General features: G+C 41.8%; 1 protein-coding gene across 4 annotated transcripts in view; it reads left to right on the top strand.

The window, feature by feature from the left end:
- The window catches only part of ptprub (protein tyrosine phosphatase receptor type Ub), a 172,372-nt gene that overhangs the window by 130,089 nt on the left and 29,761 nt on the right, over positions 1 to 12,522 (top strand). For 2 of the 4 annotated variants that reach the window (XM_075465219.1, XM_075465218.1), the window contains exons 13-17: positions 3,369 to 3,405; positions 6,430 to 6,568; positions 7,538 to 7,561; positions 7,847 to 8,001; positions 8,582 to 8,769. In XM_075465219.1, coding sequence (XP_075321334.1) covers positions 3,369 to 3,405; positions 6,430 to 6,568; positions 7,538 to 7,561; positions 7,847 to 8,001; positions 8,582 to 8,769 — 543 coding nt within the window. The remainder of the gene's footprint in view (positions 1 to 3,368; positions 3,406 to 6,429; positions 6,569 to 7,537; positions 7,562 to 7,846; positions 8,002 to 8,581; positions 8,770 to 12,522) is intronic. The other 2 variants (XM_075465221.1, XM_075465220.1) reach the window with 1 other exon arrangement.

Raw genomic sequence — 12,522 nt, 5'->3', positions numbered from 1 at the left:
ATGGGCCGATATATAGGTTAGCTATTGGTGTTGATCTGGTGGTTGGCTTGGAATTGACCTTCAGGGTTGTCGTCCACTGTTCCATCAACTTCCAGTCGAAGTTCGAGGCTCCTAGAATTCTGCAGATATTGCACAGTTCCAGGCTTTCCAGTATCCATGTGTCATCAGCTTTCTTGTGGTCAGTCCAGAAGGTGCATTCATTCGTATGTCTGATTTTTACACTCTCAGTTGATGGTTCTGTGCATCAGTAGCAGGTGTTTAGCTCCTCTGGAGTTACTTTCAGTTCCCCTCTGGGCTCCGCTCATTTCCGGAGTCGTTTACCTACTTATTATGCTACGATGCCCTACAAGAGCTTCCATGTGCCTCGAGCCAGGTCATGATTAGGACTGCGTGACCTTGGGTTGACCATTCTGGGTTCATTCATTTTTGCTGCAAGGCATCTATGAAATGCAGTCCCTGTTTTTATTCAGTACATGTGTATCATGTCAGGGCCTGGCGCAAAACTCTTCGTGCTTGAGACTCTTTCTTGGATGTCTGCTACCGTTAAGGTCACTGGTATTTGTTCTGGGAGATCCTCTAGCAATGGAACATTGAGGTTGTGTGATGCGGCCACATGCTGTTCCAGTGTTGTTCGGTCTTAGTCCCGAGACTATTCTCATCACAATGCCACCAAGAATACACTTTGGATGGATTTGGTGGAGATCATCCTATTTATTCTCCTGGCCTCTGCTTCTATAGGGTATCTTCTCAGTTGGATAGCCAGAGCTGGAAGTCTTTGGCAGTTTGCAGAGCCCCAGATATGGAGAGTTTGTTGGTTCTTAGAGTTTTTTTCTTCAGTGCACCTTCCTGCTGTTCTGATAGCTTGCTAATCTCACACTATGTTGCCCTGATCTTGGCCTGCAGCCTTCTTAGACTTAGACTTTCTTTTATTGTCATTGCACAAAAAACACAGGTGAGTCTTGACAACGAAATGTCGTTCCTTGACTTCCGGTCAACATCACTAAATTTTTAAGCTATACGGTACTGTACAATATAAAATCGGTATTGAAGTGCTATGTGCCAGCACTTGGAATAAAAAAATATAAAAAAATAAATAAAATGCACTTAGTGCAAAAGTGTTGCTAAAATATTGCAAAAATATTGCACTCAGCCTAAGGGAAATTGCACAAACAGAAGTGTGTAAAGTACAGATGTGCGAGTATTGTCCATGTCAATGGGGGGTTGTTGTTATGTGGGTTAGATGGATGGATGTGCGTTAAGCAGTCTTATGGTAGTAGCTCCTTGTGTTGTTCATATTGAAGCCAAACCTCTCTAGGATCACTGCTACTACATCAGAGTATTGGTCTCTGTGATGGTCCTAGCAGGTATAGTGAATAGTGTCGATTCACATCTTCCAGCAGTTTTCAGAAGGTACTTTGTCTCTTAGCCTTGGCAAAGAGCCAGCAGGATCCAAGTTATATGGTAATATATATAATATATGCTTATATTATTTGTTCTAGGTTGGGACCACACTAACTACAGCTTGCTGCAGTAGCCATGGACACTTTTTTTTCTGCAATGGTTTGGATTCTGTGCAGCTGGAGTAATTAGAGCTGGTGATTCTGTAACCATGCTAACAGGAAAGTTGTTTGCATGTGGGAACAGCTGATTGAGCTTTTCAAAGCCCAAATAGAGCCTGGAATAAAATGAAATCCAGAGGAAATGAAGAGGAGATGTCTAGAATGCAGAGCAGGAACACAATCGAGAGAAACAAAGAAGAAGTTTACATCATTTCTTGTCTTGATTGTCATGGGAAATGTGAGATCACAGGCAGATCAAATGCACGGGCGGTCCACAGTTTTGTTATTTGTCTTAAACAATAATTTGTGTCAGTGTCATCAGAAATTAGTGTACCAGCCTGATATGTAATACTAAAATGAAATGTTGTGATATTCTAACCAAGGTTGCCTACCTTGTCTGTTGTTCCTTAATAATTTGTTATATTTATTCCTGCTGTATTAGAATGGGGAACACCACAAACATTATCATTCCTGAGTGTTAGCATTGCTTCAGTGAGCTTGTTAGCTTGCTAATGTTAGCATTTAACGAATAAGTACAGCCTCGCGGAGCTGCCATTGGCCCTATGCTAATTGTTTTTATGAAATCTGATCATTTCCATTTTTATTAATTAACCATTATTATACTTCACTGACATGTAGTAAATGAGAACATTTTAGAGAAAATCTATTAAATTATAAGAATGTAATTTAACTTTGTTAGAAGACTTTCAGATCATCAAACACACAACATATTTCTGTCCGTGCACATAAACGCAAACCAACAGTTTGTACAGGGGAAAGTACTATAACTGTTAGGGAGTAACAATAAAGTATCCTCATTGTCAACTTCTTGAATTAAGTAGTTCATACTGTTGATTTCAAGGCTACTGCAGTCCTGATGATTGCTTTAACATTCCAAAAGTGGCAGATGCATAAACTTATGCTGCACGTTGTCAAACAATGAAAAAAAAAAGGTGAGCTGTTGTACTACAAATGTAAAGAATGTGTTATTAGCTGACACACATTCGTATCACCACTCGGCACACGTGCCACTTGAAGACGACCGAGGGGCATTTTTATGTCCAGTTTTCAGATTTAACCACTAACAGTTTATAAGTGTCCGTCATTTTGAAAGGGATTCTCAATGCGATTTAACTGAAGTTTGAGGCAAGCTACTTTTTTTTTTTTGCTCATTTCCGAATAGGCAATTTTGCATAATTGTCCCATAATGCCTGAATTGGCAGCTGTAAATCTTAATTTCATAATAAATATCCTGCATGTGGTGGCAGGATGGAATTGGATTACAATCTTGGATCTCATTAGTGCTATTTGACAAAGGTCTTTTTCATAACACTGAGATGTCATCAGCTGAAATATGAATAAAATTAATTCGTTTTCATAGTGGTGCACTGGTCTGAAACCCTCCTTTTAATTATGCTCTCTCCCTTTCATCAACTCTCATCTTTTCTCCTTCAGCGAGACTCTCTAACCTTCTTCACACACATCAGCACAGCTCTCAGATTTTAGATATTTTCCCCTCGATCTGTAACTAGAACTTTGACCCAGAGATATGTCCTTTTGAATCATTTCCTTTTTTTTGTCTTTGTCTTGTCTAGAATGTAAAGTTCCCTTTGAGAGGAGTAATTCGCTCACATTTATTGAATTAATCACACGGTTTACTTCACATGTTTGCTAATCTGTGGGTTCAGCATCATGTTTTAATCATTCGTTCGTATGCTTTTATCTCTTGTCATAATTTCAGGGTGATATATTTGTGTGCCTTGGCTCAGTTTTTTTTTCATGTCTCCTCCTGTTTTCTTTGTGTTTCAGGAATCCAGAATAAACTGCGTCCGGATTGCTCGCAAAGGTAACTCAACATGAAGATCTCTACTCCCGCACACACTGTGACCTTGAATACGTTTCCCAGCATCAAACCCTTTGCAATATTGTGCTCTTTGTCAGTTTTGTAAGAGCCACTCTATAAGAACTTAAGGTGCACTGCACTATTGTTCACCTTTCTCTTAAGTACAAAAGGTTGAGATCTGGACAAATTTTCTCTGACGTTCCTTGTTGTTTAGCAGTGGGCCTCAAAGAAAAGGGCAACAAGCAGGGAGGGATTGGAGGTCAGGCTTTCATCCTGCTTATTTGGAGGCGGACTCCGGGACACACTATATCAAGGCAGTTTCTTTGTTCTCATCTGCCGCCCACCAGAGAGCCACATCTGAAGGCTTTGACCTCGGTGGCATCCAAAAGGGTTCTCCAGATCAAAACTCCCAGATAGAGCTACCTTGGCCTATCAGTGTGAGGAAGCCTGGCCTTCCCCCCCGTCCTCCTCTGCACGCCAGTTTTTTAGATTTAAAGGGACAAGAAAAGGGCAGCGAAACTGACTCAAAGTCCTTATGGCAGGAGAATACCTCTGCCACAATACACTGCCAGATCATGGGGAATAAAAGTCAGGTACTCGGTTAGCTCAGCACTGCAACAGTGAACGAAGCCCTGGAAGTAAATCGACTTGGCGGAATGTCTATTTTTGGTGAAGGCCTTTTTTTTTTTTTTATCTTTTCTTTCTTTTTCTGAGTGAATAACAAGAAATGAGGCTGTCCCCGAGCATAAAGCCAAAAGGCAAGGCTCAGCTCTCACTCCATCTGCCCCACACAACACGGTCAGACAGTGATTAATTATGCCTCTTACATAGCGATGTACTCTACACCACGTTGGCCTCTCGTCTTTGACACACTACACACAGAAAAAATGAAAAACTCTTTCTATCTATCTATCTATCTATCTATCTATCTATCTATCTATCTATCTATCTATCTGGTTTTATTCAGTTTCAAGATGCATGAAGTCAGAGGATTTTTGTGGCTGTGTGAGATCTCCATATCCCTCTACCATTAACATAACCTCTGCATCATCGCATCCTGAGCCATTATTATCAAGCACCCCATCACAAGTTAAGTGGAGGCAAATGATTCTGGCTTGGATAACAAAGCTGGAGATTACATTTCAACTTCCAGGTGACAGTTTAATTAAGGATCCTCTGGCAGGCTTGACACAACAATAGACTTCTATTTCTCCTTTAAGAGCCAATTTCCACTGTTGGGCAGCTGGCAGGTGCATAGATTCATGTGGAAATCCATTTCATGCTCGTATTTTGGCTTAATAGAAAATTCCGAGGCTAAATGTGGCAAAACGGCCTTATCTGTCCGAAACATCACAAAAGTGAAATTGATTTTTTTCATCTCCTCATCTACATTTTAAGCTTGGGCAAACTACCCCTGTATTAACGTAATTTTAAATGAAGCGGCATCGTGAAATAAACAGAGAGAGCCGAGTTAGTGACTGTGGATTTTCTCTTTTTCAAATGGAGCACCTTCCAAGAGGCTGAAATCTTTTTTGCTATTTTTGGCAAGAGATGCTCACAGACACAAAGGCGTCTTTGGATGATGGTGTGTCCCAGTGTGTGAAAAGAAGCCACAAAAACATCTTCTTTGATTCACTGTCTGACTAAACTGTCTCCTCCTTCCTCTACTGCACACTAAAGTATGCTCGTCAGAAATCTCTGTGTCCATAAACGAGGCACAGAAATCTCTGGAACAACACAGCAACATAAAAGCATTGTCAACAGCAGGTTCAGAAAGAGCTGTTCCATTCTGATATAGGGCCAGTGACTCATTTTCTCCACCGAGCCAGACACTCATCACTTATTAATAAACCCTACCAACTAATGAAATGATATTGAACTACTTTCATCTTTATCTGGGATGAGGGGTTCAAAAGCTTCTATAAAGTGCCCATGGCTGCAGATAGTTGGGCTAAAACATGGCTGTGTTTTCATTTTTCCTGCCCTAGATCTGATTTTTTTTTTTTTTTTTTCCCCCAGCAGACTGCAAGATAGAGCTCTATCCCCAGGCGTGCTCTGACTTTCTCCTGCTCTCCAGATAGTTTGTGCTGTTCCAATGGGCTCAGTTTGGCTGGTTTCAGGCCTGTCAAGGCCTGGAGGACAGGCTGACATGGAGGGGGAAAAAAAAAAAAAACGAAAAAAAAAACTAGATCAGTGGGCCCCCAGAACAAGACAAAGCTCAGTGCCATTTACATAAGTATGAAGCTTTATGCCAGAGAAATGAATAACCTGCTATTATGATAATGACCTTTCCAGTGGCTAACAGACACCAGGGCACCTTGAGATTATACCGTGGGGCTGAAGGGATGATTCTGACTGGGAAACTTATATTTAATTCATTAATGAGTCAAAAGGAACCTTCAACGTTTGGTGTATGTATTACAACATAAAAATGAACAATAGCAATTGCAGTTTCAGCGTCCTCGTGCAATTTTCGATCAACACCAGATTAAAGAACTGTGCTCGATGAATTAGTTTCAGCAAACGAGTTCCTTACATTTCATAATCTTTTAGAATAAATTGTTTCATTCTACTCTCGCTCAAATAAGTCTGTGGTGTGCCCCCCGGATAACAGGAATAGCAGGTTTATAATATCTTAAATATTCCAAATAGCCAGTACCAGCCAGTCAGTCAGTGAAGTACGTGTTCCCATTGCGCATCTCCTTGGATTGAATGCTTTATATTATGTCAGTTTCCTGTGCTCAAGGCGTCAACCCCCTTTTTTTTTGTCTTATTTTTGCCAGTGGCTTGCAAAAAACCTTCCTGGAGCAGATCAGTGGAGGTCCTCACTGAGATGTATTGCTATGTAAGAGGTTTCTAATGATGAGGCAGAAAGTTTGGTGTGCGTGAATCACGACTTCTTTAAAGCTTAACTTCTTCCCACTCTATACATCTTTGCTTTACACTTCACTGTGAGGTATTTTTATTTTTCTTCCCCCATTCCTTTAACTTCTTAATGGGACTGTGCGCTGTTGTTCCTTCTTTCAGCGGCCTGCAAAGACCACCGCAAGGCCCTGGAGGTCTCCCAGCACTCGGAGGAGATGGGGCTGATTCTTGGCGTGTGCGCCGGAGGACTGGTGGTTCTCATCCTCCTGCTGGGCGCCGTCATCATCATCATCAAGAAAGGGTAAGCGGCTCCCGTTAACCGCTCCATAGAAAACATCCCGCATTGCGTACAGTCACGCCGCGTCTCCGACATTGTTCCCCCCCCCTTGTGTTTTGTAACAGTTCAGCGATCTGTTTTTATACTCGTTGAACTTTCGAAAAGGTCATGCTTGTTTAGGGACAAGGCTAAACCAGCCGCCAGCCCGGCGCCATTGTCCTTCTAGTGTGTTGCACCAAAGGGACCAAACTACTCTCATCTGCGGAGCCTATCTGAGTGTGAAGTATTTAATTAAAGGCGGAGGCAATTCAATTAGCCACTTAATTACACACACCAAGCAGAGGCCAGACCCTTAAATGAGTTGGTAATTGGTAAGGAAAAGGTGTGCTTTTAGAGATTATTAACCAATGATCCCGCAGGTCTACAGTAAAATCATTTACACCGCTGGTACCGTACATACCAAGTCTTGAATAAGACTTAGAATATGATATTTTGAAATAAAATAAAAAATATATATGTATATATGCTAAATGAGGAGTTGGGCAAAGCTCCAGGAATCATGATTTAATTTGCTCACACGATGTCCAGGGTGATATTGAGTAGTGCCGATTGTTAGAGTCACTAAAGCTTTGCACACTATCCGAGCTCCTCCACTGTGCCACCTTCAGTTTTTAGTCTTGGAGAATTGATTGCCAGATTTGTTGTGACAGGAAGCCACATGGTCCAGTCCTTGAGGTGTAACGCTGAGATACATTCGATTGAAAGTAACACCCATTTTTCCTGCCTGGCTGTGTGTTCTGTTCAGTCAGAAGCTGCTTGATACACTTGCATGTGTCATATGGCCACCTGCACAGCTGGACTCGTGAGAGGATGGTTCTCATTTTCACTGTAATCAATGCATTCTGCCCTCAGCTGACATTGCTTTCATCTTACATCTCTTCTTTCTCTTGGTTTTTCTTTTTTTTCCCCCTTCCTCTCCCGCTCTCTTGCCAGAAGGGACTACTACTCTTATTATCCGTAAGTGAATCCACCTCTTTGCTTTTGCATCGTTTTGCGATCCATCATATACATGCTTGTGCTCTGGCTGTCAGTCACGAGTTGAAGCGGAAAAAGAATACAGTGCCTCTCGTTTCCTTTCGAAAGTTATCCATAATTTATCACGCTTCTTCTCCTTCTTTTTAGTCTTTATGTTGCTCCTTACTAAAAATAACAGTCTTTTTTTTCCTTTTTTTTCTGTTTCTGCCTCTACTTGTCTAACAAAGTGTCAATTGTCCCTCTGTCTTCCTCCTTATCCATGTACAGGAAACCAGTGAACATGAATAAGACACCTATTACTTACCGGCAGGAGAAGAGCCATATGGGCTCCATGGAGCGCAGTTTCACAGACCAGAGCACCCTTCAGGAGGATGAAAGAATGGCTCTTTCCTTCATGGACTCGCACACGTGCGGTACACGAAGTAAGGCCCACAGATTCTTTATATAGTACAGAATACGCAACCTTACACAGCCACAGAATTCAACTCGATGTACACCATTCCTCACTTTGGCATTTTGATGACCAACCTTTGTTGGTTTCAATCACAGATCTTTTCTTCTTGTGAGAAAAATTGGCCTCCGGCACGATGCTGCATGTAGCATGTCAACACAACGCATTTCAGCAAACCTACATGATTTATTTGTGACATTTGCTTTTCATGTGTTGTCAGCGTCACCGAGAACATTTTGAAGTTTACCCAAATCCTGGTCTGCCTCGCACATGATCTGAGACAGAGCTGCTGCAAAGTCACATCTAATTTGAAGACGGGTCTTATGAAAGCAACATACTTGTGACAGATACTGCGCCGCATTTGTCAGTACGAGCATCCAAAGTGTCGCAGTGTCATGCTGACACACGTAAAAACCAGCGGATGCCATCCCAAATTGACATGCAACCGTTGCGAGACTCGGTTAATATTTTATCGCAGCCTGCCTGGCTTGTGACACGTTTGATTTCCAGATTTTCACAAAAACTGCACGTGTGCGTGTTTTGCGGTTCAGGTGATGCTCGTAGCTCGGTGAATGAGGCCAGCAGCCTGCTTGGAGGCTCCCCGAGGCACCAGTGCGGACGTAAAGGCTCCCCTTACCACACGGGTCAGCTCCACCCTGCCGTCCGAGTGGCCGACCTGCTCCAGCACATCAACCAGATGAAGACCGCCGAGGGCTACGGATTTAAACAGGAGTATGAGGTGAAGGGGCGCCGTTACACTCTATGTTTACACTCTGACATTCTACGCGGATGCTACTCTGTTTCTGTGGAAGGTCGGCGATATGATGCTGAAGTGTCTTTCGGCAAGATTTGGACCCCGAAACAGTGTGTGTGTGTGTGTGTGTGTGTGATAGAAAAAGTGCCATAGATCATGTTAACTTGAGCTATTACAAGATGAAATGAAGAGCAGCGCATAGTATTTCTACCAGTACACTAGACAAGAGTGAAGTGGAAAATAAAAATAATAGGGCTCGTCGGCCTATTGATCTGAAGAGCGGTGTTAAGTAAAATGTCTGACACTGTAGGACTGCATTTCTAAAATAAGCAGCTTTCAGCGAATTCTACAGTTCCACGTAATTGGTCAATTTCTCTATAACACACACTAAGTGAGAGAAGCAGAAGAACAGACTATAATGATGGACAATCACACATCACATCTGCAGTCTTTTCATTAACCTTCTCTTTCTTTTTGCCATATAAGTCTACAGTATTCTTTAAAAAGAGAAACAAAAAACGTCACTTCAAGATTCTTTCATAGACATTACAAGACTCTCAGGCAACACAGTGCAAAAATACAGTATGGAGATCATTAAAAAAATGAACAAGTAAGTAGAACTTGATTTCAACATATAGACCTGAGAAACTGGGCGTACGTTAATAAAGACAGAACGCGTGCCGCTGTCACTGAAGGTTGCTGGCTACTCTTGAAATCTAAACAAGATCTCCCGTCGTCTTTATGCGAGTCCAAAAAGTCTCCCGAGGGATGGCCCTTTTTTCCAAGTTGGCTTTTAATCTGAGAATCTTCGACTCAAAGGAAGCAGTCTCTCCCATTACATTAAAAAACAGGCCATGTAGATGCATGTCCAGATAGTCCATGGAGCTCAGATCACACCATCCATTCTGCCCAAAAACATTGAACATTTACACATGACTCTATATTAGTATCTTATATTTTCAATTTCTGTCCTAATAAACAAAACACCATATATGGCGAAGGGAAGTCGCTTATCTGTTTCATTCTATCTGTGCATCACCCGTGTATCATCAGATATTTTATAAACTTGATACTGTTAGATATATTGACTGGATGGATGTAGCCGCTTTATAGCCGCCCGCTGTTTTGTGAACTTGTTTAGAGGTTCTTGATTTTGCCACTTGGACATTGTTGTCATGGGTTCTTTTAGGCAGAGGCGATGTGTAAGGGATAGACTTAGACTGACTGAGCATGCATGTTCATTTGGTGTCAGCCACAGCACTCGGTTGTCACTCAAAGCCACCGCGTTCTTAGCTTTGCATAACTTTTAGCCTTATGACAATTTAAAGTGTGAGTTGTGTAAAATTAATGGGTTGTTCGTTCACGAAATGGAGGCTGATTTTATTTTATTTTTTTCACGACTGGCTTTAAATATATTTACTGCTGCTGCAAATTAGCACCTTAGCATTCATGGAGTGTCTTTCGATCATCTTCATCAGCTAGTAATTAGTGATAAGATCGTATAATATGCAATTTTTATACTGTAGGCTGAGGGAGGCCGTATTAGCCAGAGTGTTTGTTATAAGGGAGGCCATCAATCTGATGTCATCCATGTCATACTCACCACCCACTGGAATTAATTAACAAGGTTAAAAAGGCGTGGTGAAGTTGAACGTCCACTGCAAATAGATAGTAGTGAAGCGAGGAAAGGACAGTCTGGGATGGGAAGAAGGATGTAAAGTTTTCCGAAAGAAAAGTGCGTATTAGAAAAAGAGAAAGAAAAAAAAACTCCTGGCTCCACTTCTCTCCAACCAAAGAACAGTCTCTCTTTCCAGTAGCGATGTTGGTATTTACCTCCCTTTGTAATATGTGGTGCAATGTGTGTGCAACAGTCCCATTAACAATGTTTTGAACATTTCTGTCCAGTAGGAATACATCTGGCGTTATGGAGGATCATTTTGCACTCGATGTTGTCCCCAAGCATTATTGGGCTCAATTGATTTCTTAAACTGCTGATGAAAAATAGAACATGTAGGATGGAGATTCAGAGGTCACATGTCGGGATCCTCTCATAACTTTCAAATGACATTCCAGCCGCAGGACGTTAGAATATCAAAGTGCACTGCCGTCCAAAGGGGGGAAAATTGCCATGAATCCTATTATTTCTTATTATCGCTGTTGGGTATTCTTGCTAAAGGTTTCGTGTTTTTTCTTTAGTGGTGAGGAATCATATTTGGAGGTTGCGAGATACTAATGAAAGAATTATTTGGCTCTGCTACAGTATGATCAGAAAATATCTGTTCCCCCTTGTAGATACAGTGTCTGTCTGAACTTCTTTAAATAACTATTTTGATGTCATCATGTGTGAGGTGAATTACGAGAGTTACTTCACAATCTTTGAAAGTTTCTTTAATGAACAGTGTTTAACCCGTTGAATGAAAACGATACATTGTGTGTTCTTAAATATATTTTGGGTTTATTGGGGTAATGGAAATGTAAACCTGGTGTTTTCTTGACACTAATAGTTGGGAATTAGAGTTCAACATATGTAGTGAAGCTCAGAAGGGATTTTCACTTGGAGGAAATCATGGGTATTTCCAAAGAAAAAAACAAAAAAGTAAACCCTGTTATCGTATTCAAACACTTCTCAGAGAAAGGGAGGTGGACCGAGCAGACCGCCCTGTGGAGCTCCCTTACGAGGAGGAGCTTTTCACTAGAATCTAATGGCTGCCTGGCTTGGCCGTATAAAAGTCAAATAAAGAAAAGCATTGCAGGCATGAGCTTTCAGCGTGGTACATATTTGGCATGTCTGATGAAGTGGAAATTAAAAAAAAAAAAATTTGGTCTGATTACAATCATGTATTTCCTTACCCTGGCCTGCATTGCCTTCCACGATTTTGTGTGAAGTGCCAAATTTTGAAGGCATAAACATGGAAATACCCTCAGGGTCTCAGCAGAGAAAACCCTTTGTTTACTGAACCCAACAGGTTTATTCAGTCCTGTGTTGTCAGTTCTGCAATGTTATGAACTCAAAACGCACATTTATTTCTACTTTATTCTGGCTTTAGGAAATACCTACCCAGGCTCCGCCCTCGCAGTGACGCAACACCTTCGGCTCTGCTACACTTACTCAGGCAAACTGCTCATTCAGGTGGATTCGAGTTCCCGAAAAAATGGGAACTCCACCCACTTTGTCGGGAAGCAATCAACTTTGAGCAGCGCCAACGGCCCAGGGTAGAGGCGTGTTCAAGGTAGTGACGTGGTTGAACTGCCACTCAACCCATGGATTGTACACGGAAGCGCTTCATTCAATATCAACATGGAGCAGCGTCAAGCTTTTGACACTGCTGTAGATGCTGTAATGAAAGTGTTCGACGGGAGATTCTCGTTAAAAATCGAGCAAAGAACAGCCCTTGAATCATTTCTTGACAGGAAAGACGTTGTCGCCTTGCTCCCTACTGGCTTTGGTAAGAGTTTAATCTACCAGTTAGCCCCGCTGGTAGCTAAATCATACGTCAGAGGAAAGAGTGGTGTGATTGGCTTAAGCTTAGGCACAGCCTTTTCTGGCCACAACCAGTAGCAACCCGAGGGAGGCGGGTTGACCAGGCCATTTCGAATCGTATTCGTTATGGTCTTGGTCAGACCAGAATCTCGAAGAGATTTGAAAGTCTATGTTAATCAGGCTAGGAAATACCACAAACTTTATTCTAACTTTTGTTTTCTGACAAACTCCAACCGTCGTTATCACTGCACCGAGAT

Source organism: Odontesthes bonariensis, chromosome 5 (assembly GCF_027942865.1).
Source record: "Odontesthes bonariensis isolate fOdoBon6 chromosome 5, fOdoBon6.hap1, whole genome shotgun sequence".
Lineage (NCBI taxonomy): Eukaryota > Metazoa > Chordata > Actinopteri > Atheriniformes > Atherinopsidae > Odontesthes > Odontesthes bonariensis.
The sequence above is the reverse complement of the archived record's forward strand: the minus strand, read 5'-3'. Positions and strand labels throughout refer to the sequence as shown.